General features: G+C 58.7%; 1 protein-coding gene across 1 annotated transcript in view; it reads left to right on the forward strand.

Annotated features, from left to right (window-relative positions):
* The window catches only part of LRP5 (LDL receptor related protein 5), a 97786-nt gene that overhangs the window by 5554 nt on the left and 65007 nt on the right, over positions 1-27225 (forward strand). The window contains exon 2 of the mRNA XM_082748739.1: positions 21669-22065. Coding sequence (XP_082604865.1) covers positions 21669-22065 — 397 coding nt within the window. The remainder of the gene's footprint in view (positions 1-21668; positions 22066-27225) is intronic.

A 27225-nucleotide genomic window follows, 5' to 3' on the forward strand; every position in this document is an offset into this window, starting at 1 on the left:
GAGCCGTCATGCCCCGGTCTTCACTCTCCGCAGCTCCCGCTCAGCCCCCTCCTGCTTTCCCGTGGCCGTGAACCTGCCCGTACTCCCTGCCTCCTCTTCGTGGACTCGTCCGGCGTTTGTCCTTCGGTGGCTGATCTCATCTAGCCCGGTGTTTCCGGTCCATCCGAGCCGTAGCGTGTGGCAGAACCTCATTCCTCTTGTGGCCGAATCCTGTCTCCCCGCATGGACATCGCGCGTTCTGTTCGCCCACGCACCTGCTGGTGGCCCCCGGGGCTCTTACCCCTCTGGCTGCTGCTGAGAACCTGGGTGTGCGAGCATCTCTCTGGGCCCCTGCCTTCACTTTGGGGCACGTGCCTGGGAGGGGGACTGCTGGACCACATGTTAGTTCTGTGTTGGATTTTGGAGGATCCATCAGTCTGTGCTGTTCAGCGGCTGCCCTGTGTAAGGGGCCAGTGGCTGGGGAGTTCCAGTCTCTCCACACCCTGCTCAACACCTCTTTGCTTTGCCTTTTTTTTTTTTTTTTTTTTGGCATGTACTTGTTGTCTATTTGCTTCTACGAATAGGTAGAATAGGTAGAAATACTTAAATGCTTAAGTGCTATTACAATCATGGCATGCGGCAGTGACCCCCTTGTTCAGTCATATCTGTGCATTTGTGCACGGGCACATCTGTAGGATATGTTCCTTGCCCCGGAGTATATCCACTTGGAAGCTGGTAACAATACTGACCAATTCCTCCAAAGAGGCCACAGTAGTTCAAACCCTGCTGGGCATCTGTGAAGGTATGTGCTTTCCTGTGCCCTTGCCGCAGCTGGCAATTAACAGATTCCATTTTTCTTAAAGCGATTTGCTTAAAAACTATAACATATTTTGATTGGTGCATCCCTAATGACTGGCTTCTTGGCCATTTAACCATTTGTATGTATTTTTCTGTAAATTGCCTACTGTTGTCCCGAGCCCATACCTCTGTTGAGTTGATTATCTTTTCCTTATTGATTTGTAGGAGCTGTTTCTTTGGCATGGACAGGGACTCTGTAAAATGTGTTCCACATTCTTCTTCTGATCTGAAGTTAGTCTTCCATCCTTCTTTCTGGCAATTCATTATGATAAAGGCATTAAACCTTGTGGTTTCTGGGTTTTGTGCTTTATTTCTCTCCTGCCAGGTTCTAAACATCTCTTCCTTTATTTTCTTCCAGGGCGATTAGTGTTTTGTGCTCTATATTCAGACATTATTTTCACTGATTTGGGGGAGGTCTACGGTGTGAGGTAGGGATCTGATCTGTCCCTGATGTGTGTTGCTCCCCCGACCCCCCACCATCACGAGATAGGGAATTGTCCTAGCACCTTGATGGAAAGGCCCATCCTACCCCCCATTCAGGTAAACTACCACTCACTATTCCGTGTGCAGTGTTCACAGATGGCGTGGCTCCGTGTCCTGGCGCCTTCCGTTCTGCTCCGTGGACCTGTGGGTGTCTGTCTTTCCCAGGACGCGGTTAGAACCTTGGTAGCGTCGTGGTGAATTTTGAGACTGAGTGTAACACTCCCCCTTCGTTGTCTTCAAAAAACTGCGTCGACTGTTCTTGAACATTTATTCCTTCCTGATAAACTTCACAGTGAGCCGATCAGGTTGCATCCTTTGATCTCCTGATCCGGAGACCGTAAATGGCCGCATTCAACAGGTGTCAGAGGGCTGGACTTCAGACGGGTTCTCTGGCAAGCAAGCTGGCCTCTGGCTCTGGAAGTAGATTCATCTTCCGCCACAAAGGAGCCAGTCTTCATATTTTTGCTTCCTCTTGCGCGGAGCGGTTTAGAGGTGACATGTGCTGGATCTCCCACTGCACCCCCATTCCGGGGCTCACACCAGCATTTGCTCAGGCAACCAGCTCTGCTGCAGCTAATTCCGGCGTGAGCCCCAAGGCGAATATAATTATGTAAATTACCGCCCCCCTCCCCGAGTTCATTCCAGAACAAAATGTGACTGACTTTAATTTCTTACCTGGCTCGCACCCCCTTATTAGCCCAGTGGGGAGGTGGTACCCGCCGAGAGTAGAAGTCTTAGGGAATTGCTCAACCGGGCATTAAAGGCCGCCCGAGCGCGTGGCCCTGGCCAGAACATGTCAGCCGGGGGCCTGGGTGCTTTCCAGCCTGTTCGCGGGCAGCAGCTGCCGTCCCTGGGAGGAGCTGGCCTTCTCCACGGTGGGAGCATGGGGGTGGCCCCAGAGCAAGCTGTGTTTGCAAGTTGCTTTTTGGGGGGAAGGCCGTTTCTCTGAACTTTCTCCAGAACATCAGTTCCGAAAGAACTGTCTCCGCTCCTCCTCCAGATTCCCCCTTACTGAGGCCGGAGCGCGGGGCCGACCCTGACACCCGCTCTCCCTCTGCCCTGCGATACGGGCCTGGGCTCTGTTCCCTCCTGCACGTTGGAAAGCCCGGGTCCTTTCCTTCCCACCCCTCCCCCCACTTCTCCGGCTCCGAGGCCTCACCTGCCGGTCCCCTCAGTTCTCACCCTTGGAGTGGGAGACTCCACCAGCTGGTCTTCTAGAACTGCCCCCCCACCCCCACCCATTTACCTTTCACTCTGGCCAGATTATGTTTTCCCAAAACTCGTTTCATCATGTCCTTCCCCTTCTCAGAAAATGACACCAGTTTCCCAACATCTGAAGTGGGAACTTTTGGGCCTGGTATTCCGTACGGCCCCTAGTTTGGCGTTAGCCCTCTCCTATGCTCCCTGGGCTGAGCACTTCTCCGGACAGGTCCATCTCCTCTAGAGTCTAGAACCTTCCGTGGCCCACCCACGCTGAGAGGACCTTGGGGACAGAGGCTGCCTTCATGCTTGGCCTTCCCCCTGCCGTCTGGCATGGGGGAGAGGCTCGGTGGCTGTCCTGACGCTTCCTAAGGCCTCCTCTGTCCAGGGAGCAAATCTTACACATCCTTAGATCGACAGCGTGGTGAACTCCCACCCCCATCGTAGCATCCAGTGCTGCTGTGTCCCTGGATTATAGAACAACCGGTCCTACATAGCAGAAGCCTTGTGGGGCCGCGTGGGGCTGAGTGTGGGGCCCAGTCTGCCACCAGAAACCTGTATTCCTTTTTTTTTTTCCCCAAGATTTTATTTATTTAGTTGACAATCAGAGATCAGGAGTAGGCAGAGAGGCAGGCAGAGAGAGAGAGAGGGAAGCAGGCTCCCTGCTGAGCACAGAGCCCGATGCGGGGCTCGATCCCAGGACCCTGAGATCATGACCTGAGGTGAAGGCAGAGGCTTAACCACCCTGAGCCCCCCAGGCACCCCAGAAACCCGTATCCCTGAGGCATGGCCTCTGAGAGGACCCACTAAAAATCAGCTGTTTTACTTCAAGAAACCTGCTGCGTCCTGGACACACTTAATCATGGAGTCCCGTGTCCATGAACTACTACCCACTGTGGGGGGTCGTGCTGGCTGTCCCCGTGTCATCTGTCTTTGTCCAGAGTTCTCCTGTCCCATGCGCGGGTTAAGTATTGGTTCACGAGGGCCGCGGGGCTGGTTCCCCAGCCCTGCCAGGGAGCAGCCCTGGCACCAGGGACCTGTGTGGGCACCACCGGCCCGAGAGGAGCGTGGGCCTGGTCGTCTCGGTGCTGACTGTGGCCCCAGCCTTGCCTTTCCCCACACAGCAGGTGACCACCTGGACTTGCCTCTGTTGAGCAGAACAGCCCCGAAGCGTGTCACTCTTTGCCCGGGCCCCCAACCTGCCAGGCTGGGCACAGAGGGCCCCGTCCCCGGGGGAGGATGCGGCGTGGGCCCTCTGCAGCTCGGGGGGTCCCTGCCTTTGTTGTCCCCAGGTGGCTGTAGCAGAGGGAGCAGAAGGAGGCTCTGGTCATTTTCCTGTAGTCCCCACCTTCTTCCGGGGGGCGTGGGGGGGACCCCTTAAAGCAAAAGAGCAGTTTTTGTCTGCTGGGCTACCATTTCTAGTCTCAAAAACATTTTCCCTTGGTTTGGAAAGATTGTCTCCTTTCAGGGAAAGGGCCCTTGATTTGGCCATGCACGTGGCCCGTGGAGCCGGTCGGAGCTCCGCAAGGTCTGGAAGCTCGGGCGCCGGAAACAGTCTCGGGTTCCTTTGCCCTCACAGAGGGTCTTTGTTCAGCGTTTTCTGTACCAGAAGTGCCTCTGTGGTCCCTTGGGTCGTAGACCTGGGCCGGGAGTAAGCGATTTGGTGGGTGAAGTGGAACATTCCAGGATCCAGGCAGGTCTGGCCACGAGGTGGGCGCTGGGCCCCAGCAGTCCCCTTGCCTGGGAGGATCCAGAAGGACCTGCTCCGAAATGCCTCCTTCCCCACCGCCGCGAAGCAGCCCTCCTGCTGGGCTCCTGCATCCCTGCGTGGCCCGGTTCTTGAGATGTCTCCAGGGAGCAAGGACTTGCCGGGGCCCCAGCCCCATCAGCATAGAGCGGGACCAGAGGTGGCGCCCCCATCACGCAGGCCCAGGGATCCCGTTAGGGTCCTGCCTGACCGTGGGCCTGCGAGACAGAGTGCCCAGGGTCTCTGGGCCTGGAATCCCTCATCTGTCACCACAGTAAGGGAGGAAGGTCTCTTCCAGATGGCTGGCATCTGGGCACGGGAGGGGTTCGGGGTTTTCCCGTGTGGTACTAGGTCGTGGAGCAGAGCGAGACGCAGAAGCAGATGGGAAGGCAGAGTTAGGAACGCGCTCCTGTCCACGGTCCACGAGGTCCTCATTTTAACATTTGGTTAAAGGGTCCCCCCCTTCCACTCTTTGTGGGTGTGGAGAAGACAGGTGGGCCTCGTTTCTTCTTGCCTGCCTGTAGTCCCAAAGGCCAGCTGGGTCACCAGTGAGTACTTGGGAAGGGCGCCCCACTGTCGCACACGAGGCATGGTGGGTGTTTGCGTCCAGCAGCTGCCCACCACTCAGGGGCTGGCCCCCCAGCAGAGTCTTGGACCCCTGGACTGAGGACATGCTGCACCCTAGCCTCCTTCCCCGCCACCTCCCCCAGGTTCTCTGTGAGCAGTTGAGGGGGATGTCAGAGGGATCCCAGCAGGGAGCGCGGGGAGCCCCTGGGGAGCCCGGAGCCCCAGGCGGTGCAGGCCTCCGCCACCTGTCCCGGCCCGGCCCGGCCCATGTTCCTGGCTCTGCTCTCAGCTCTGCGGCCTTGAGCAAGTGAGTCGGCTCCTCTGGGCCTCAGTTTCCTCACGTCTCGGGGGCTGGTAATCGTCGCCCGAGGATGCGGCGAGGCTGCAGAGTGCTTGACACGGGGCTGGCTCCCGGTGAGTGCTCAATAATTATTAGCTATTAGGGTTATTATTACAGTCATAATTGTTGTTCTCCGGGGAGAGGGCCCTCGGGGATTCGGGAGTCAGGTTCAACTCCAGCGGAGTGGTGGCTGGGCTGGAACCAGCTGAGCTCAGACTCACGGGAAGTCGGGGCGCTGGGCCGCGTGAACGGCCGCATCCAGCCTGGTCCCTCGGCACTGAATTTGCTTCCTCGTCTTGGAGCAGCCCGGCGGGCCTGGGCTCTGGAAGCCCCAGGCCTGGGGGAGCCGGTGCGTGTCCCTCGGGGATGGGGATGCCTCCTGGGATCTTTGCTCTGTCAGAGGCGTGGCTGAGGGCGCTTTGGGTTTCATTCCATCCTCTGGATTTGCTGGCATCGATTTTTAGGGTGTTGCCAGTATGTCCCCTGCCTGTCCCTCCTCGAAGGAAATTGTTAGGGACCCCGCTTTCTTTGCCCCGTTGTCTGTGTTCGTCCTGGGCTGGGGGCAGGGTGTCTTCTGCAGTGGCTCGGCCACCTGGCTGGCCAGCAGTTGTCCCTGGCCCTCTCGTCTTGGTCAGTGTTCCTGCCCCTTCAGTTCCCCGCTGAAGGCAGAGGAGGGAGCCCGGGCACCACGTCTTCACCCTCGGGCGAGCTCTCTGCTCCATCCGACTTCCCCGCCCTGGGATGTGGATGGTCAGTGCCTTTGCTCTGGGTGGCAGACGGGGGCCCTGTGCTCAGTAAGCACTCGGTAGTTGGTGAGAAAGGCTGCTTTCCAGCCCGTGTGCCAGACCGGGTCTCCCACTGCCACAGCCCACAGGAGGAGTTCAGGCCCCGAGGCCCTGAGCTCCTGCCCTTCCCTCTGCACCTGCCCTCTGGCCGCGAGCCCAGGTGGGACCTGCCTGTCCCCTCTGCAGCCGGGGCTGGCTTTCCTGACTTCCTGTTGCCTCTAGCCCGAGAGTAATCTAAGCCCCTAGCAGGTGCTCCTGTGTGCCTGGCCCAGAACTAGGCCCCTGGAACAGGATGAACACAGGCAGGCCATGGCCCTGTCCTCATGGTCCGCCCAGGCCGGGCCAGGCACGGGACTAGAACGCTCCGAACCTCGGCCAGCAGGGACTGCCCTGGAGGAGAGGCCGTGAGGGGAGGGCACCCCCACCCTGTGCCGTCTGGACCCCGCTTCCTCGGCATGGCTCACGCCCTCTCGGGAGAGCACGGCGGCCTCCCTTCCTGCGGTGTTTGCCGTCGCTGCCTGGCGGGCTGGTTTTCCACGGCTGCGACCTCCACAGTAGCCCTGCAGGCAGGGGGGCTGGCTACGTCTCCGTGGTCCCCGAAGAGGCTCAGGGTGCTGACCTGGGTTTGGAGAGTGAGCCTGTGTGTGGAGGGTGGGGAGACAGGGGCTCCCTCCCCCCACCCCGGCACTGCCCGCTCCGTCTGCAACAGGAGTGTTGGGCCCTGTCGTGAGGGAGACGTGGCACTCCACGCTTAGGACCCACGGGTCCCCGTGAGGGGTCCTCAGGGAGTGTGGATTCCCACTCCCGGGTTGCTGTGTGGTTCTAACCGCGCACTCTGCGTGTCCCTACCCGCTTCCTACAGATGGGAATGCTGACTCAGGAGAACCTGGACCCTGTACAGGTTGTGCCAGGACGCCGGGGGCTGCTGGGTGAGGGCTGGGGTAGGACCCTCAGGATGACCAGAGGGGCTGCTGCTCCCCCCGTCTGACCTGGGTCCCCCCTCTAAAGCCACAATCTTCTGGGACCTGCTCGCTCTGCCTGAGGAGGAGCTGTGTGGAGCCCCAGGCTGCAGGGGCCCCTCTCTGTTCTGTTTCCTCTTCTCTCTGGGGACGCAGGGCTTGTCCTGGAAACCGGGACCCGGATATGTGGTCAGGTGGTGGGAGGCCACTGTCCCGAGGGACAGAGGCTGAGGGATGGGCCCTCCTCCTTAGAGTGTGGCAGGGTCACTGCCATGCCTTGGGGGTCCCTATGAGGGACCTTGTCTCTCCTGTGTCTCTGACCCTTCTGCAGAGAGATCTTGGGGTCATTTCAGTGTCCCATTAGGCAGAATGAATGAGCTTCAAGTACTTGGGCAAGAAGCCACACTCTTTGCTCTCGTGTGTTGCTGACTAGCGAGGGTGACCTTGGGCAGGATACCTGGTCCCGTCGTGCCTCAGTCCCTGGTCCGCATCCCTGCACCCACACACCGACAGAGCTCGGCTTCTCCACATTCTCATGAAACTCCAGACTCGACCCCTGGCTTGTTCCCAGGGTAATCAGAGCTGGTCCCCAGTGCTGGGCTCTATAGGCAGCCCCCAGCCCTGCGTTCGGGACCCAGAGGATCCCGCCCTTCAAGGCATGTCAGTGCTCAGAGAGGCTGTAGTGGGGACCGAGAGGCGAGAGGTTGAAGCAGACCACCGGGAGGATGGTTTGTCTGTCCACCTTGCCCTGCCTGGGACAGAGGCGTCGTGAGCCTGAGGTCTTCTGTTCAGCTCTTGGCCGCAGCCTCGGGGCCTCCGTGCCCAGCGGGCTGCTTTGTTCAGGAACAGCAGATCATCTGAAAGCAGAGCCTCCCCGTTTTGCCCCGTAAAAAGGAGATTTTGTAGAGGGATGGTAAATTTGGCACACCTTTATTATTATTATTATTATTTTTGCACCACTGAAAGAACATAAAAGCTGGTACAAAGGTATGTTTGTTTCTGAAATGCGCTTCCTCTCCCAGATGTTCTTTTCTGCCAATTCCAAAATGCGTTCCGAGCTCAGTTATTTCCTCTCTGCCGAGAACAATGAGATCTCTGTGACCACACGGGGAAAGCGCCGTCTTCCTCGCCAGTGGGGCTGGGGGGAGGGCCCCAGTGGTCCCACCTTCTCTCTTCAGTGGAAACGACCCGAGAGAGACCCCCGCTGACTGTTGCGGATTTGGCAGCCGTGGTGGGAGCTTGTGTGGGGTGGGGGAGGCGCTTAGAGGCTCGGGGCGCTCTGCACCTTTGTTCCCGAATCTTGAGTTTGCTGTGTGGCCTTGTACTAAATTCTTGGATGTGCGCTGCCTCCGTGCTCCCTGGGATGTGGAACTGTCTGGGCTCCCTGGAGCTGATCTGGCCCCTTCTTTCTTGCATCTGATACTGGTCCCTGGCTAAAGGGCAGGGATCCAGGACCCAGCGCAGAGCCCGAGCTGGCTGGAAAGCCAGGTAGAACTGGGTGGGCGTTACCAGGGTCAGCAGAGCCTCAGGCCTTCCCTGGCTGGTGGACCTGCCCCCTTTGCCACTTGTGACGAGGGGTGCGTGTGCTCCTTGGGAGCTGTGAACCGCACACTCTGCCTGCGCTCCCCCATGATCCACACACGCGTGCACCCACGTGCAGTACCCTTAGAAGCTTCTTGGGTGGTTTCCAGGGACGGCGAAGAGACCCGTAACAGCTTGCACTCAGGATGGTTTTGATACTGGTCTCCATCAAGAACGTTCTCTACAGGGTGTGCATCTCATGAGATCTTTACTTTTTGGTCGATGCCTCCTGCCTTAGAATACCTACAACACAGCTCTAGTCCCTGCACGTTTATGGGGTTCCGAGCAGGTTGTAAGGGGAGTCCAGTGGACTCATTTAATCCCTGCAGTCGCTCTGGGGAACCACAGGAGTAGACCAAGGTTAGAGCCTACAAATTGGCCAGCTGAGGCCCCACTGCCTACCCCTTCGCTGCCATTTGAATCATAAAAGTGTTTTCTGTCATCTCTAAAGGAAATAGACTGCCAGGCCCCCAGTACAACAAGCGGCTTTCATTATGGGGGGGTGGGAAGGGTACTGAGGCCAGAGGTTGCTCCTGGGTGGCCCCACCTTCTGTGGGAACCCTAGCGGTCCTGTGGTGCCTGTTTGCATGGGGCAGGATGCTGGGTGGAAGCCACTGCCCCCAACCCCTTTGCTGGACTGGGCCAGCAGGTCAGGCCCCCAGGGCCCCCGAGTCAGTCTCTGCCGTGGCCTTGGGCCACTTCCGGGAGCAGGGAGCTGTTGAACCGAAATGGTATGTAATCAGAATGCTATATTTTGTCGAAAATAAGAATGTTAGTAACTGGCTGGTTTCTGGCAAGTCAAACTGGGACTCTGAAATACATATTTTCCCCTGCTCTGCCCTAAACCTTCTAATTAGTGAAAAACGCACATTTGCAAACATAAATCAAATGTCATCTTTCCTACCAACTTGTCCTAGGTATCCCTGAGTTGGTAGCATTCCACAGGGGCTAAATTAGAGCTTGCAGAGTGCCTGTGCGCGTGTGCGAGAGAGCAAGGGGGCGGGAGGGGGACCCTGGGCTGCCTGTGGGTGAGCCCTGGCCGCCCGCTTCCTTCCCTCGAAGGTGCTCGGACCTGTGCTCCGGCCCCGGCAGCTGTCAGCACCTGCATGGTCACTGCAGCAAAATGGATATATCTGCCCAATTAAAACATAGTTAGTTGGTAGTGGAGGTGGCTTCCAGGAGAAGCACTTTCCCTCCCAGGGAAATCTCTGCAGTGCTTGTAACCAGACCCTGACATCCACCACCAGTGGGCTCTGTTCATGGGCTCCTTTTCAGGAAGGGCAACTCGTCTCTGGGAACCGGCCCTGGTGTGGGCCGTGTCCTCCCTCCCTGGCACTGGGACCAGCTCTGGGGGCCCTGTGCACTTCTGGGGCTACGTTCAAGGACGTGGCCTTGGGGTCCCAGGCAGTTGGGGTCGTTTCTGGTTCTGTGCTGTGTTGGTGGGTACGATGCTTTCTTGCCCGTGAGGACCAGTGTCATGGAGCTCGTTGGGTCACGTGTGTCTGGGGTGGTTTTGTAGGTGATTTCTCAGTAGCCAGATGCAGAAAGCCTCTTTGATAGGACTGACATCCTCTGGTCAGAAGACCATGTGGCCCCAGAAAGCCCCCAGCCTTGGACATCATTCTTCCTGTTCATGCGGAGGGGAGGAGGTCGCTGGGGGTTGGGAAGCGAGTGTGCCGAGCTGGATATGGCCGGCATGCTCAGATTTGTGGTGCTTCTGGCCAGTCTCTCCTGATGGCTCCTGTTCAGTTTTGCTTTGTGTTTTCTGTTTCACTTCACCTTCAGGCCAGTATTTTTCAAAATGTGTCCCCTTGGTTAAAACTACATGGTGCTCTTTCATCAGATACACTCTGGAAGTCCTGGGTGTAGGATGTGAAATACGTTTCCTCACTGCAGGACTTCTCAGAGCCTTTATTTTTTTTTTAAAATTTTATATATATATATATATTTTAAAGATTTTATTTATTTATTTGACAGAGAGAGATCACAAGTAGATGGAGAGGCAGGCAGAGAGAGAGAGGGGGCGGGGGGGGAAGCAGGCTCCTGCTGAGCAGAGAGCCCGATGTGGGACTCGATCCCAAGACCCTGAGACCATGACCTGAGCCGAAGGCAGCGGCTTTAACCCACTGAGCCACCCAGGTGCCCTTCTCAGAGCCTTTAAAATGGCAATTTCATGCTAGACTATGTCCCCTCTCCCTAGACTCACTTTACAGGTGGGTGGTTACCAGTGTGCGAGCTGGGCTGTGCCCAGACCGACAGGGGATGTCACCAGCATTGTTCCTTCCTGTTACCTGCTTTGGTGTGGTTCTTCACACTTGTCCCCTCTGGGCAGTGGTCTCACTCTGCTGACTGTTGGGAGTGGCCCAGCTTCATGTCTGAGTCCAAGGTCAGAGGAAGTTCCTACCTACTCCCATCCAGAGACTGGGTGAGACTCGTCAACTTTGACATTCCGTGAGGTTGTTTGTTGGTTGCTTTTGGGATTTGTCCCCTCAAATAGACTTGGGTGGGATGGGGGGCATGGTCGGAGGCGGTGGAGAAAAGAGCCAGGTTAGGATAGGGGCTCCACCCCTCAGCCCCCCCCCCTGCCCCCATTGCCTGCCGTGTGACCTCAGTGAGCTGCTGGAGAGATTCATCATCTCCAAAAATTAAAATAAAAATAAGCCTGTTCCTCTGTCAGGCCGGCGTGGAATGTGTTTTGAGATCGAGTTGGGTTAGGGTGCAGGGTGATGAGCTGTAGGCCCACGGCAGATGCCAGTCCCTCTGGGGTCCGCTGACCTGTGTGGGACTTGGGGTGGGGGCTTGGTGCTGGGGCGCTGGCTTCAGTTGAGAAGTGGTTTCCGGGACTTGCACGGTGGGCGGCTTGCTGACCATCTGATGGTCATCCCTGCGCATGTCCTGGGTTAGGGCTGAGCCTATGCTGGGTGGGAATTAGGGCCACACAGTCACCCCTGGAAGGGGCCCATGTCACTCGGGCCAGGGTTGGGAACCTCACAGTGGCCCCTGGCGGTAGTGGGCTACTCCAGACTGATACTCAGGGTCCCTCTGGCAGGTCTCGGGGTCCGTGCCAGGTCCTGGGCCTTTGCTTGCCTCCCAGGACTTTGCGGAGTACCCGAGACCAGGCTCTTCCTCAGCACGGGCCGGAGTGTCCTCGTGCCTACCCCAGGGCACAGCTCCCCCACACGCAGGGGGTGAGCGGGGACCCCCCACCAGCCCTTTTCCCTATTTAATGGAAACCCTAATTAAGGGCTTTCCTCTAAGCTTCTTTGTGCTCTGAGGTGTCTGAAACTTCATTTTCTTTGTATCTTTTGCCACTGATTTCTTCTTTCCTGCTCCACCCCCTAAACCTGCCCCTGTCTTTTCCTGTCTGTCTGTGTCCCTGACCTTTGCAATGTGGTCCCTGCTCTGGAAACTTGCCTGGGCCTCAGAGTTAATTACCGTGTGTGTGTGTGTGTGTGTGTGTGTGTGTGTGTGTGTGTCTGTGCACATGCGCGTGTGTGCTAGGGTTAGGAAGCCTAGCATGGCCGTTGGGGACAGCAGAAATGGGGTCACCAAGCCAGAGGAAGCGGGTGGCTCTGAGCGGCGCTGTGAGCCCAGGCTGGCAAGCCTGTGGACGGTGGAGCAGGTGGGCAGACTCTGGGAGCCCGGCAGGTGCGAGGCAAGCCTGAGGGCTGGCACCAACCTCTGTGACTGGCTGGGACACGGGAGGGTGTGGTCTCGCTTCTGACCCAGCAATGTGCGTACACCTCAGCAGAGACGTTCGCCAATGAATGTCCACAGCTTGGCATCATAGTCCAGGTCGAGAGTAGACCTTCTGGTGTTCCGGAAGATTCCTCGAGCTTTTTTCTAACTGTTTCCTGCCCGCCTTGTCCCAGGAGGCACCACTCAAGTTTTGTCTGTTCTGAACTCCCCACACTTGTCATGAAAGCTCTTTCTTTTGATCCCAAGCGGCCTTGGTGTGGGAGTGGAGAGATAAGCAGGTCCTCTGTAATGGGTTATCGTCTTATGCCAGCCTTGGCTGTATCTGCTTTGGGTTTGAAGCAAAATAGGAGATTTATTTGTAATTCTTGTGCAACCGTCAGCAGACCTGATCGATGGCTGGGTGGTTCCCGGGCTAGCGCCTGGAACAGGATGGGCAGCAGGAGAGCACTCTGCCAGAAGCCCCAGGTGCCAGGCCCAGCCTTGGAGGTGCGTCCCCCCCACCCCCAGGCAGCTGGGCTGGGCTGTGCCTGGGCCCATGGGTGGCAGCGACCATCCCTGCCCCAAGGAGACGGCGCCAGCTGGGCAGTCTCATGGAGGACCCCGCTTTCACCTGGGTTGGCTGTGGGACCAGGGAGGGCCCGGTCTCCTTGGTCTTCTCTGGGGGGAGTGGGGTCCTGCGGGAAGCCTGGGGGCTGGGACCAGGTTGAGGGTGGGAGAGGCGTTTGGGCAGATCCTCGGGGACTGGGTCCAGGATGAACAGCTGGGTCGGGGGGGCTCTGGGGGCTGTGACAGTGCAGGTGCGGGGAGGGGTGCTGGGGGTGCGGTGTCTTCCCTGGGCTTTGGGAGAGGTTCTCAAGGTTTCCGCTCCGGCTCGGCCCATTCAGTCTGACCACTTGGACTTTCCTGAGCTTTCCATAAAAGGCAGAACATCTGTTCAGTTAAAGGAAACCCAACATTTATTATTGTTGTAAATGTCAAGTCGCGCCTTTGGAACGTTGTGGAACTGCAGGACGTGTCATGGAGGGGCCTCTCTTAGTTGAGCGGGAAGCCCCAGATAGAAGGGGAGACTCTGTCGCTGGGATAACGGTCACCGCGGCCTCTGGCCCCAGTGACAGGGTGCCCCCCTTGCTCTGGGCCCCGGGGTGCAGAAGCCCGCATTGGGGAGGTTCCCAACTTTGAGGAACTGCTCACATAAAAGGTTGTCTGGGCGTTTAATATGACCGTAGTCTGGAAGCTACCATGAGAAGCTGCCCTGGGGTTTTGCTGAGACCGGTGCTCACAGTCAAGCCACAGGCATTTCCAGCCATTTTAACATCCCTGACTTCAGCGCTAAGCAGTCAAGGTTAGGATTCTTGTACTTGGAGCCGAGTTCCCTCGCACTTTGGAAGCCACACCGATTTCTCCTCCGTCCCTCTCCTTTTAGCCAGATCAGCGCCTTTCCTGCATTTCCTCTCAAAGGGGAAATAGAACTTTCCTGCCCCAGCGGTGGGAAGAGGCTTCCACAGCTCCTTCAACGAGCCCCTGCGCCAGCCCGCGTGCCTTTGAGGTCTGCTTTATCAGAGCCGTTGCGGGAATTCTGCAGTTTCTCTCTGTTGGAGTCCTGCGACTTTTTTTTTTTAATGATGGTTTGGACGAGGATTCTCAGTAATAACGTACAAGACTGTTTGGAAAAATGATATAATTTTATAGAAGGATCCTAAACAAGATTAAAATCAACGTGCATGGATAGGAACACACTATCCTAGAGAGGCAACTTTCTTCCACGTTGGTCTGTGGATTCAGCACGAGTCCACAGTGTCCTGCCTTCCCCCAGCCCAGATGCTGGCCCCTGGCACCTGAGGAAACTAGGTGGTGACGGGGTGCGGCCTGGAGGTGCTGGTAGTGACATGGCCTGCGGCGCCGGGCCACCAAGAAGCTAGGAGGGGTGCGGTGAGCGGCAGAGGCCGGAGCGCCTGGGAAGTCAGTTATACTGAGCAAATAAGTGGCTCGCTGGTCACAACGGCCCGTGTCCGGTTCGGAGAAGCTGCTGACCTGCCCAGCGAGGGGGAGAATTAGAAAGCGCCCCCGGGAAATGTGCCACGCGTGCTGGGGGATTTTTACTGCGTGTGCACACAGACCCACGCAGAAGGAGACGCAGAACTAGCTCTAGGAGCACACGTGTGTAAAAGCGTATGTATACCAGACCATCTCTCCTTATCTATAGTCGTGCGTTCTGGAAACTCGCTGCCAATGTGAATCAGCGAAGGTGGGGAAATGCAGGGCTGGCTTCCCGGGAGCCTCTGGTCACACAGCTTCGGCCACCGAGCAGCGAGCTGCGTGGAATCTAGTTTCCCACGGGCTTTCGTTGAAAGAGCCCTCGTATCGCATGCGTGGCTGAGTCAGGAGCCCGGAACGCAAGGCCGCTGTGCTGGGGGTCGTGCCCGAAGGAAATCCCTCCCACGCGAACCCACGCCGCTGGGCACTGCAGCCTGGGGACCGTTTGGAAGGGTGACACCACGCCCACAGGCACAGGAATGTGAGCATCACAGCGCTCCCAAGGCCGCAGAAAGGACACCGGCTTGCCGTGTGAGTGGAAACGCTGTGGCAAGAGTGTTGTCTCTGTCCCTCTCAGTGGGACACGCTGGTCGGGCGATGGCTCCTTCTGCCTGTGCGTGCACGTGCGTGTCCAGGGACGACCACAGACGCTCCACCAGTGACTTGGGGGCTCTGATCAAACGTGGTGAGTGGCCCGCCCAGACACTGGATGTGTGCAGATGATGCGGGTGGCCCGTGCTTGTGTTCCCTAGCTCTGTCTCCCGACAGTCCCAGAGACGGTGACTTCCCAGGGACAGCGAGCACAGCCCGTGGCCAGGTCCAGGCTTCCAAAGCTCACTTTCCCCGGAGATGAGCCAGAGCTCGTCAGAGGAGAGGCCGGTGCCAGGCCTGGGGAGGGAAAGGGGCACCTGTGTCAGGAGCGCATCATTGGGCCAAAAAGTAAAGAAATCCTTGGGGGGCTGTGGGGAGGTGCCAAGAGCACACCAGGCCAGCGCGCAGGGAATCTCGCTGTCCAAGTGCAGGGAGGAATGGACATCAGAGCTAACGGGAACATTGGATCGTAACCTGTAATAGTGAGTCTACACTGGCTTAAATACACGGATAAGGAGCGCATCACGACATGGTTTAATGAGAGCTCGGTGTTTAAAACAGACCCCGAGGGGCGCCTGGGTGGCTCAGTGGTTTGGGCTGCTGCCTTCGGCTCGGGTCATGATATCGGGGTCCTGGGATCAAGCCCCGCGTCGGGCTCTCTGCTCCGCGGGAAGCCTGCTCCCCCCCCCCCTCTCTCTGCCTGCCTCTCTGCTTGCTTGTGATCTCTGTCTGTCAAATAAATAAATAAAATCTTTAAAATAAATAAATAAATAAATAAAATAAAACAGACCCCGAATGCAGGCTCTACGGGGAGTTCCAAGTCTTTCTCTTCAGTAGCTGGTAACGTTCTGTAATGTTACTGCACCATCCATTTTGGTTTACGTTGTTGTGTTAAAACACTCAGCACAGAAGATGTAGCGTCCTCACTGCGTAAAAGCATCCAGCCCCGTGGCGTGAAGTACGGTCACGCAGTCATGCGAGCGCCCCCTGCACCCGCCTCCCACGGCAACGTCGATGCGCTCCTGAAGCCAGGCCTTCGCTCCGAGACAGCAGTGCAGTAAGCATCCTTGTGTGTCTTCCTTCCCACCGGCTGCGCGGTGACTTCTCTTGCCTTTTCATACTGAGAACCCTGTAAGATTTCATAAAACCTCCCAGCAGAGCCCGTGCAACTCAGGGGGCCGGTTGTGAAAGCGCGTAGCGGTCCGCAGTGGGCCCGAGACAGCAGGACGTGCTGGGGAGGAATCCGGAGGGGCTGGCTCTGCCCCGAGTGGCGTGTGTGGGCTGGTTCAGGGCTGGACAGGAGGGTGAGAGCAGAGCAGAGGGAAGGCGGGAGTGGACCCAGGTGTAGCTGGAGGTGTGGCCCAAGCAGGAGAGGTGTGCCGGAGCTCTTGCCGCTGGGGATGGGGTGTGCAGGCCGGTCGTGTCCGTACCCACTTCGAGAAACTGCTTCAAACCCCCAGAGCTGTCAGGTGCTGGGTGAGTTGCCTCTAAGCCGTCATGAGTACAATTACCTTGAGTGCAAAGATGCATCTTGGTCTTGAGCCTGGGCACGCTCGGCATTCACAGTCTTACTCATCCTTTAGGGGTCTGGTCTCACTTCCTCCAGGAAGCCCACCATGTCCAGCCGGAGGTTCGCTGTCCTTCAGGCGCCGGGTACTTCCCGTCTGTGGCACTCACCTGCCATTTCTTCTTGTTTAAGTTAACTATGCGCACAGCACGTGTCCTGCCCGACTGACACAGGCTCCCTGAATGTGGCCCCACGTAGCTTTCCCTCCCTTGAGGGCTGGTGTGTGACGAAAGCCCCCCGCCCCCGCCACAGCTGGTGCCCAGGCCTCGCTGCTCCAGGGAGTGATACATTGCTCGCCGGGTATCAGGAAGGCAGGCACCAAAACTGTGGCTTCTTTGGTGGAGTCGCAGAGGATTGGGTTACCTTGAGCGGGCTGTGTTCGGTGTAACCATGTAAACGGTGTAAAATACAGCCATTGGAATGACGGCCAGACATCTGCTAAGAATTCTATATATAAATGCTGGATATGCTTACACGGGGTCGCGCGCAGTGGCCGGCGCTGGGTTTTCAGACTCCCGATCCTACTGCGGTGGGGACTGGGAATTGGTCACAGGTCCTGGTCCCCAAGGGAGGAGGGAGAAGGAGATGGCCTCTGTCCGACGCTGCTCCGCCGAGGGGGGGCCGGGAACATCCGACCGCCTCCAGACAGGTGGGAGGGCCTGCTCCCAGTCCCCCACCAGGGAGGGGCAGAGAACCCACAGGACTCTTTGGGGTATCCTGAGGGTTGTGGCAAGAAGGGGCCGTGGACATCCAGGGTCATGGAAAGGGTCATCTGTGCCTGGTTAAACCAAGGGAGAATTTCGCTGGGGGATTCAGTCTGCTCGGGGCCAGGGATGCCTTTTAAGAGTGGCTCTCATTTCCTGCCTCTGAAGTTTTGCCCCCGGTCTCATGGCGAGAGGCCAGGCCCCCGGAGTCTGCGTCCACGCAGGCCCCACGAAGTCTGGTCCTCCGGCCCGGGGCTGGACGGAGGAAGGAATTACTACCCGCCCCGGCTGCTCTCCGCTGAACATTTCAGATGTGCCGCTTCTGGGCCGGACCTTTGGGTGAATTGCCCGGGTCACGCCCCATAGTCTCCGAAGTGGAGGTACCACGATCACCCTCATTTCAGACCAGACGTTGCCGTCTGAGCGGGCAGGTCTGGGCTGTCGCCCTGGGCTGTCTCCGGGGCTCACACTCGGAGCACGGACCCGGTCTGATGGTCCTTCTGTTTTGGGTCCTGAAAAATATATTGGCGCAGATAACATATTTATGTAGCAACATAATCGGAATTCAGGGTGAACACAGGACAAGTCTGTCCACCCAGAGACCCGGCAAGGTCGCCTTCCCTGGCGTCCCGTTCCGTCTCCGTTCCCGCCCTGCGCACTGGCATTAACTGTGCCGGTACAGATCGCAGCTTAAAGTCAGGCTGGTGGGCGTGTTGGGACCCAGCATGTTTTCGTGCCCCTTCTCCGATGTCACTGCAGCCACTTTCCTATGGTTCTGCGGGTGTGATGTTAAGCTAAAAGGACAGTCTGGTAACCCCCGACTTTGGAGTTGTTTTGTTCGTTTTTGGTTACAAATAGGGCAGCAGCCGGTACTGCAGTCGGGATTGTCCTCCTCCCTCGGGTGCTCCCAGGGGTGATTCCTGCGAGGGTGCCCCCCAGGGGGAGGGTTAGGATTTTTGTGGTCCTTGATACTAGTTGCTACCGTGTTTTCCGAAAGGGTTTCCCTGGCGTCTGTGGCCTCCCAGGGACGGTGTGTTTTTTCCCAGTGACCCGTGTGGGTTCCGGAGCTGGGAGGTGGCCTGGCCCAGTGGCTCCTGCTCTTGTCCACCCCATGCCCCCATTCTTCCCTCTTGCGTTGCACTCTTTCTTCCCGCGATTCCTTCTCACTGCCCAGAAGTTCAGGTTCTGAGTCAACAAATTGTCCTCGGGCGGAGTGACCTGGGGTAGGTCAGGTTCCCTTTCCCAGAGCTGTAGTTAACCTCATCCCAGGGAGATGAGAGGGTCTTGGGCATATGGGTGCACAGGAAAGGACCAGCATGTGTTCCTCCCACATGCCTCACCCCAGGACCTTTGCACTGGCCATTCCCTCTGCTGGTGGTGCCTTCCCTTCCTCCTTCCCTCAACCTTTCACGTCTTTGCCCCATTGTCACTTTCTTAAGGCGACTGTCCTGACCATCTTACGTGAAGTGACAGCCCCCACTCCCAGACCTCATACCCCGCTGTTTTTCCAAACCACCCATTGATGTTTCAAGGAGCTAACCTGGCCAATCTACTGTATTTGTTGCTTATTGTCTGTTTCCCCGTTGTGACGTAGGACATGGAGGTGAGTTCCGCGTGTCGCCGATGGTGCGTCACGGCCCTCTGCCCCCACTCTCCTGGCCGGCTCTGTCCAGGCTCCGTGCAGAGCGCCACCCGTCCTGACTGCTGTCTTGAGAGCTTTCTCTCCTTTCTGCTCTGCTCTCTGCTCTTCTCTTCTGTCTGGCCCTGCTCCCACCGTCGTCTGCATGGCAGGCTGGATCCTGGCTGTTCTGCCCAGGAGTCTCTCCACCGGTGGGATAGAACGGCCCCCAGGACGCCGTGTCTCCCAGGGCCATGTTGGCCAAGGTTCCCCAGGCCCTGCGCAGGCCACCAGGAGAGTGGGTGTGCCTGTGTCAGCTGGGGAAGCCCCCCTTGCTGTGAGTTCCCCGGGGGACTAGGGTGAGGCGAGTGCCTCTGGGGACTCAGGAGTGGAGCGTGCCATGCTTTCCAAACATCCCAGAAGCAGGAGCGGCTCCTTCTGGAAAAGGCCTGCCTGGTGGGGCCACGCCCGTCCGGGCTGCAGGAACCTTGCCCGCCGCCCACCCACCCACCCCTGGCACTCCAGGGTGGCTCCCCTGCCCGAGAGCCTCACTTTAGGAAAAGCACAAGAAATTGAACACCCCCCATCTGTGGCCTTTGAAGGGTGCACCTGAACTGCCCAGAGTGTAAGCCTTGGTGAAAATGTGGTCTTTCCAGTTTGGGGAGAAAGTAGAGCAGAGCTAGGATTTTTTGTGCCTGGGGCAGCTCCCCGGAGCTCCCTCCCTAGCTCCCCCTCCTGCTCCCCAGCCCAGCCTCCTCTCCTGCGGCGCAGGGTGTTGGGGTTTCTGGCCACTCACCGCCCACCCCTGGGGTACCTCTTCCATAGGGCTTCCCCTGCCCGCTGCCAATGGGAGACTGCTTGTCTGTGGGGCCGGCCCCCGATGACGCTCACGCCTGGTGCGTCTCCCCAGAAGCCCCTCCCCTGTAGTGCCCTACTAGTGCTTGAATAGCTGTGGCCACAGGGAGCTTGCTTCTAGAAGTCAGCAGCTACCCCTGGCCTCTGCTTGCTTTAGCAAGGGGTCGTCGGGCCGGAGCTGGGTCCTCCCCGGTAGGAGGACGTCATGAGGTCTTGGTGAGAGCACTGTGTGCGCACCTGTGTGGGGTCTGTGTCCGGGGAGAGGATCCATTTATCAGAGAGCCCTGGGGTCCTCAGAAGGTAGAGAATCACAGTGTGGAATTTTAGCTCCGCCTACCCGGGCAGGTCCTGCCTTGGCTGGGTGAGTGGCGACGAGCCAGGGGACCTGGCCGCGGGGATCCTCAGCGGTCTGGGCGCCTCAGCAGTCTGGGCGCCGTAAACCTCACTGGCGGAACGGGATGGCTGGTGATCCTTGCTCTGGGTGACCGGGAACAGCATGGCAGTGATGAATGGGAATGTGCTCCTGCCTGTCACCCTGGGTGTGCTGTGGGGTGTCTCTGTTGGTGGTGGCTTTGCCTGCCTGTGTCGCTGTGTCCTCCAGACCCCGCATATGACCCTGTTTGCAGTGAAGGCCCCCCCCTGCCTCTGGTCCTCATGGATTCTTCCTCGGAAGGTTCTGGACCCTCCCCAGTCTGGGTATCCTCTCCTGCCCCCACTGTGCTCTAGAGCTGGCCGGCTCTCGAGTCTCAGACGATGCCCCGCTTCTGGCCGGGCCGTTGGCGGTGGGTGTCCCTCTTCGCTCCCTGGGGCCTCTAGCTGGGGATGGGGACCGACACCCTTCGGGACAGTCCCCCTTTTCCTTCCCCTTCTCCCGGGGCAGAGGTAACAGACCTCCTTAACGCTGGGGTGCGGGAGGCGGGTGGGGTGCCGGAACCGGATGTGCAGGACCCCTGCTGTGTGCCGGGCAAGGGCCAGGAGGGCTCTGAGCCGGGCAGGTGGACCCGCGGCGTGCTGGGAGCGCGTCCGGTGAGAAGCTGGGAAAACAGGAAAAGTCCCATTTCTTAATGATTAAAAACTTATTAGTGAAGTAAATATACACAGAAAAGTAATGTATGTTTGCGGACCAAACACACCCACGCGCCCAGCGCACAAGTGGTCCAGTGTGCAGAGGCCTCGAGGCTGCTGTTGAACTTGGCTGTGTGGGCACCCCTCCGGGTCTCCTCTTCCCCATCCGCAGACCGGGTGCAATGCTCTCCATAGCCCAGGCCCCTCACGGGCTCCCCAGGACACTTGCAGGGGAGCCTACACGGCTCTGCATGTCGTGGGTGACCTGCAGGGACCTGGTGGCCTGTGACGATGAAGGTTCTTTCCTCTCTGTCTGCGTCTGCTTGGGGCAGGGAGGGGCAGGGAGGTCTGGGGACAGAGGTCTTTTGTGGCCGTCTCCTCACAGGAGGTCGGGATGCCTGGCTCGCGTGTAGCTGCACTGCCCCTGTCCGATTTTTACAAGCATCCCTCCCTGCCTTGTGACGTCATGATGCCAGGTGCTGGCGGCAGGGGTGGAGCCCCAAGGGGGTCCTGACCTCCAGCTCTCCTAATGTCTCCCATGTCCTCAGGGGCATGGCCCGGGTTGGAGCCCGGCACTGGCTGTGGTAGCCTCTCAGCCCCGCCGCGGCACATGGTGCTGTCGAAGGGGTATGAGCTGAGGGGTGGCACTCCGGAGTGGGAAACCGAGGCCACAGTGCCAGGAAGGGGCCTGGGTTGGGACAACGGGTCCGGGAACTGTAAGGGAATCTTAAGGCCCAGCCAGGACTGTGCCCTGACGTCCCCTTCTCTTGCATCAGGCTGATGTGACTTCTCTGTAGCCCCTAGAGGCGCCGGGTGGCCTGGCCGCGGCATCCTGGCGTGAGGGGGCAGGCGTGGCAGGAGGAGTCCCCTGGGATAATGCCTGCCCACGCCCAGGGGAGCGGGAGGAAGGAGCAGAGGGGTCGGGGTGCGGGGATGGGGGCCAGGAGCTCTCGAGGCCCGTGGCCCCCTATGCCGGGCCGTGGGACCCCCGACTCAGGGCCGGTCCTCACCCATCGCTCCGCCCCGCCCCCCGCAGCCTCGCCTCTCCTGCTGTTCGCCAACCGCCGGGACGTGCGGCTGGTGGACGCCGGCGGAGTCAAGCTGGAGTCCACCATCGTGGTCAGCGGGCTGGAGGATGCGGCCGCCGTGGACTTCCAGTTCTCCAAGGGAGCCGTGTACTGGACGGACGTGAGCGAGGAAGCCATCAAGCAGACCTACCTGAACCAGACGGGGGTCGCCGTGCAGAACGTGGTCATCTCCGGCCTGGTGTCCCCCGACGGCCTGGCCTGCGACTGGGTCGGCAAGAAGCTGTACTGGACGGACTCGGAGACCAACCGCATCGAGGTGGCCGACCTCAACGGGACGTCGCGGAAGGTCCTCTTCTGGCAGGACCTCGACCAGCCACGGGCCATCGCCTTGGACCCCGCTCACGGGTAAGCCCAGCTGCCTTTCGCCTTGGCGGGGGTCCGGGGGTCCCTGGTTTCCCTCTTGAATTGACTTAAGCCCAAGCAGCTTTTTCAGAGCAAACCTGGCCATCTTGAAAGGAGTTTGCCCTTTGGAACCTGGTGTTGGGAACCGTTCCCCCTTGAAAGGCCGTGCTTCGGTTTCTGTTTGAAACCGGCTGCGTCCAAGGCTCCCGAGGTGAATCACGAGGCCTCTGTTGTGTGTGTGATGGTGTCCGAGGCGGTCAGACCCTCCCGCAGGCTGAATCTGCGCCTTCCACACCTTTCTAACGACATTTGCTGAAAACGGTTATACAAGGTGGAGGTCCTTGTCCGGAAGTGGAACTGGCCGGGCGGATTGTCTGGAAGCCCTCTGCTCCCCCATCTAGCTGAGCTCACCGTGACCCACGAAGGCTCAGGGCCCAGCCCTGAGTTCCAGGTGGGACTGTGGGAGCGGCAGTGAAGCTAGGCACATCCTGGGGTCTGAAGGCTGGGTGGGAGGGACCGATCATGGGGAGGTGGCCGATGGCACGGCCCAGCCTGGCCGGTCCCATTCTAGGCTTTTCCGAGTGGGAGCAGTTTGCTCTGTCACCCCTCCGCGCTCGGTCCCCTCTTCCCACAGCCTGGGAGTGACACAGCCTTACCTGGGTGGCAGGTGTCCGGCTACCTGGTGGCGGCAGCCGACCCACGGCTGTGTGTGTCTGGTTCTCTGTTGCTTCGGTGGTCAGAGGTGGATGGCTCCCGGACATCTTGAACAGGAACACAGTAGGACCCCTGGGTTCTGCTCCTGATGCCGCCTGCTTGCCCTGGTCCCGGCGGTGCCTTCTCTTCCTGGTCAGCCCGCCCCAGGTGGGTGGAACAGGGGCCAGGAGGTGGAGGCCTGTCTCACCGAGGCTGGTGTTTGGATAGCTGGGGAACCGGGCGAAGGGGTGCTGTGGTGGGCGAGTACCCCGCCTGACAGTGTGCTGACTTAGCAAACGCCCCCCACCCCCCCGGCTCTCGTGTCCTCCATGCACACACACACGGGGTCAGGGATGGTCTGGGGTTTATCGTCCAGGAGTCAGACCAGACAGGCCTGGTGCATCTACCCCGGCGGAGCCCCCCCAGCCCCAGCCTCCTGGGCGGCCAAACTCAACAGTGACTTCCCTCAGGCCCCTCTTGCTCCCCCCTTCCAAGCAGGCTGAGCTGCCAGGGGCCAGGCTGACCTTCCAGGATGTTTCCTATTTCTGACCTCTCCCATACTGCGGCGTGACCCCAGGACTCCTGGAATCCGACCACCCTTCAGGAGGTGGTGGCTGGCATGGGCTGAGTCTCCCCAGCTTAGAGGGGACATTGTCAGTGTTGGGAGAGGCTAAGGGGCGCTGCCTCGAGGCCCTTGCAATGCACTGGAGGGACCACAAGCAGATAGTATGTCCCAGAGGGACGTGTGCCACGGAGGAGAATAACATGGGGCCTGAGGACAAAGAGGGTGAGGCGAGGGGCTTCCTGTCGTAGGTTAGGAGACTAAGAACAAGTGGATGATATTTGAGCAGAGACCTAAAGCCGATGAGAGTGAGAGCCATGTGGCCATCCGGGGGATGAATGTTCCAGGCAGTGTAAGTGGCCAGTGCAAAGGCCCTGGGGTAGGAGGAGGCTTGGCCTGTTGGTGGGGCTGTAATGAAGTGAAGGGGAGGATGGAGGACACAGAGCAGGGGAAAGGGTAGGTCCTGTTTAGAGTGGAAGAGTTGCGGGGTGGGGGCTTCCTCTGACCGTTGGAGTGAGGGTGGATTTTGGAGTGGGAGCCGGGGGTCTTTTGCGGCTGTCACCATGGTCTGGTGATAGAAGGTGGGGGCATGGATCAGGAAGCTAATGGGCTGTGGGTGAGAAGTGGCCAGATTCGGGATCAGAACCACACAGGTTTGCTGGTTCTTTGCATGTGGGTTAGAGACAAAGGCAAGAAGCAAGGGCCGCGCACTGCTGTCCTGTGCCTCAGTGTCCCCATCTGTACAGGGTGGGACCATGTCCCATGTCATGCAGAAAATGCCAAGAACACTTAGCAGCTTCAGTGAGTCTCAGTTGTTGAAACACCAAAGATACTCCTCGTGCACTACCTCAAATACAGTCTCTGTGTCTGTGCCCATGTGTCTTCTTTCTTCCTCATGACCTTTCTTCCTCATGATCTCTCCCTTGTGACAAACCATGGGTTGGTTGGGAGGGGTTTGTGCTCAGCGGGGAGGCTCTGGGTTCTTGGTTGGGGAGGTGCTTGGCACTTGGTGGAGAGGTGCTCGGTGCTCGGTGCGAGGTGCTTGGCGCTTGGTGGGGAGCGATCTTCTCCATGTTCATGTCCAGGCTGGCCTTGCTTGTGCCATCGCTGGGGGTCAGTCATTCTCTGGCTCGGGCTTTCTTACTAAATGTTTGAAATCTTTTCTGATCTTGCCTCTGAATTCTTTCCAACACCCCCAGCCCCTAGGGCAAAGTTGACTTTGGTGTTGATGCCCTGGGAAGGGCTTCCGAACTGGCTCCTGCCACGCGTCCCCTGTGGTGAAGGTTTGGGATGCCCATTCTGTCCCATTGGGCACAGGTAGCAAAGTAAGCATCCAGACAGGGTTAAGGGAAGCCACCACCCTCCCCAGGGTCAAGGGCCCCTGGGTGGGGCAGAACCAGTCCTGGGGAGGCCCTCTGGCCCCAAGTACCGGGAGCCCAGTACCAGGAGCTGGAGAGACACCAGCCCAGTGCTTGAGGGGAGGCCCAGGCCGGCATTAGCCAGCAAGGGGCTGCAGTCACTCCCAGTCTAAAGCTAAAGCCAGGCTGAAACCCAACCCCTTCTTTAAAATGCAAAATGGTCCTTCCCTAAAATAACGCACAGCCAGACCCACGACCAACCGACCGCACAAAGACCAGGCAGTCCTGCTTTCCTGTGCTTTCCTTCGGAAGTGGATTCCCCCCGTGGAACATGGCTGGGTCTGCGGCAGCATTCAGGATTTTACAAAAGCACATCCACGCCAGCGAGTCTCTGGGAACGGCGTGGCTCACAAACTCCCCATTTAAGGAAACCAGCGGGCCTCTGTTATGAAACCCCGGGGAAGGAATTTGAATTATGCTCCTTGCAGAGGTCCAGAGCCTTCACATTTCCCGGCCTTTCTCGCCGGCTGCGGGACAGCATCTAGGGAGGTTACGAGCGGATGGCTCTGAGATCGAGTCTCCTGATATCTTCTCGGTGGTTGGCGGGAGGGCTGGCTCCTTCCGGGCTGCTGGGGGGCGGGACGGGCACTGGGAAGGAGGGTGTCTCCAGCGGGCCGGCCGGAGCCTTTGCTGAGCTGGCGGACAGCACCTATCCGCCCGGGGCTGCTGGCCCAGGGGACAGTCCCCCGACGGCCTGGCCCTGGCCTCACCCAGAGAGCCATGGAGTGCTCCCGGAGCCGCTGGCACGTGCCTGTGGCAGGTCCGTCTCCCAGAGCCTCAGTTTTCCCATCTGTCCAGTGGGAAGAGAGATTCCTGCTCCGCCTGTGTCCGCCAAGTGCTCACCAGCTGCGGAGGAGAGAGTGAAGGAGAGGCCTCTGCGTGCGGGTGCTTTCTTCTCCTGTCGGTCCCCACTTGGGTTGGAAAGCAGGGGGGCTCGGTGACAGGAACCTCGCCGCCATGTGGGCAGGAGGCTGCCTTTGGCGTGGCTCAGGGACCTGTCCCAGCTCCTCCTGCAGATCGTCCTGGCATCGGCTCAGAATGACACCCCCCCCCCGGAAGGCTGTATGGCTTCACCCGTGGGGTGGCGCCTCCGGCACCCACACCTCCCATGGTCGCAGGGGGCTCTCTGGACGAGCACCCGTGAGAGGCAGGGTGGGGCTTGTTGTCCCCATGCCCCTGGCGAGTGTGCCGGCCCCCGGCCCACATCAGCGGCTCAGAATTTGCTGAGAGGGAGGAGATCCCACCTGGGAAGAAATAGAGCCCAGAGCAGTGGGCGACTTACCAAGTTGGAGAGAAGCAGCTCGAAGTGAAGAGAGCCGTCTGTGGACCGGGAACTAGGATGCCCGAGAACGGACAGTGCACGGTCTGCCCCCACTGGATTTGCACTACCCGCGGGCCTCCTAGCGTGGCACAGGTGGGGCAGGGAGCTCCCTGCCTTCCCAGGTCACAGTTCCAGGCAGACTCCCTGTGGCCTGGCATGGGGAGTGGACGAGCCTTTAAAGCAGTCCCTGAGGCCGAGGGTTATGGGATTTGCTGATTAGCCACGACCCACCCATGCCCACCCGCCCTGGTGGGGGGGGTAAGACTGCACCGTGGGGAAAGACCACTCGTGGGAGTGGGGCTTCTCCAAGGGAAACTGGACACTGTCCTCCTTGTCAGCAGGGAGGCACGGGCGGACCAAATAAAGCAGGTCTGCCACCCGCGTGTCCCATGGCTCATCCACGTCCGACCGGAACCTGAGGGGCCTGTGCCCTCCAGGCAGGTGTGCCTCTGAGCTGCCCCCGGGAACCCAGGCCCGGCTTCGGGGAGCACGCTGCGTTTTCGCCTCCCCGGGGAGCTAGACGTGTTCTCTGGGTGCCGGCAGGGTTTGAACCTGTCACCCCAGATGCCTGGTGTCACTGCACATCGTGTCCACCTACTTGGTGGGCTATCACATAAGGAAGCCTTTCAGGAGGGGCTTCAGGGTGTGAGGGGCCTGCCCCTTCCCAGCCGCTGGAGGGTGGGGAAGGGCAGGGGTGAATCACCCACAAGCCCCTCCGGCCGGAACTGCAGTCACGCCCACCTGTGTGGGTTTTTTTTTAATAGACTCTATTTTTTGTTTTTGTTAAACAAAACCCCTGGGCAGCCCCTCATCTTTTTCTAGTCTCTGTAGTTCTGCCTTTTCCAGAATGTCCTGTGGTTGGAGTCACACCGTACCTAACCCTTCCAGACTGGCTCTTTCTCTTAGTAATAAACATCTAAGATTCCTCCTTGGCTTAATGCCTCATTTTTTTATAATGTGCCGAACACTCTCCCTCCCTACATATTTTTAATTGGCTTTAGCAGTTCATTTGCAGCATTTTTGTAGGAGCAAAAAAATCAGAAAGAACTCAAACGTCGAACTAGCGGCATGTAACTAATTTACGATATCCTATCGCCATTAAGAGAACAAAGAGGTTTTCTATTAGTAGAAAGAGGGGATACTCACAGGGGATCGCCGGGGACAAGTTG

Source organism: Mustela nivalis (genome assembly GCF_964662115.1).
Source record: "Mustela nivalis genome assembly, chromosome: 9".
Classification (NCBI taxonomy): domain Eukaryota; kingdom Metazoa; phylum Chordata; class Mammalia; order Carnivora; family Mustelidae; genus Mustela; species Mustela nivalis.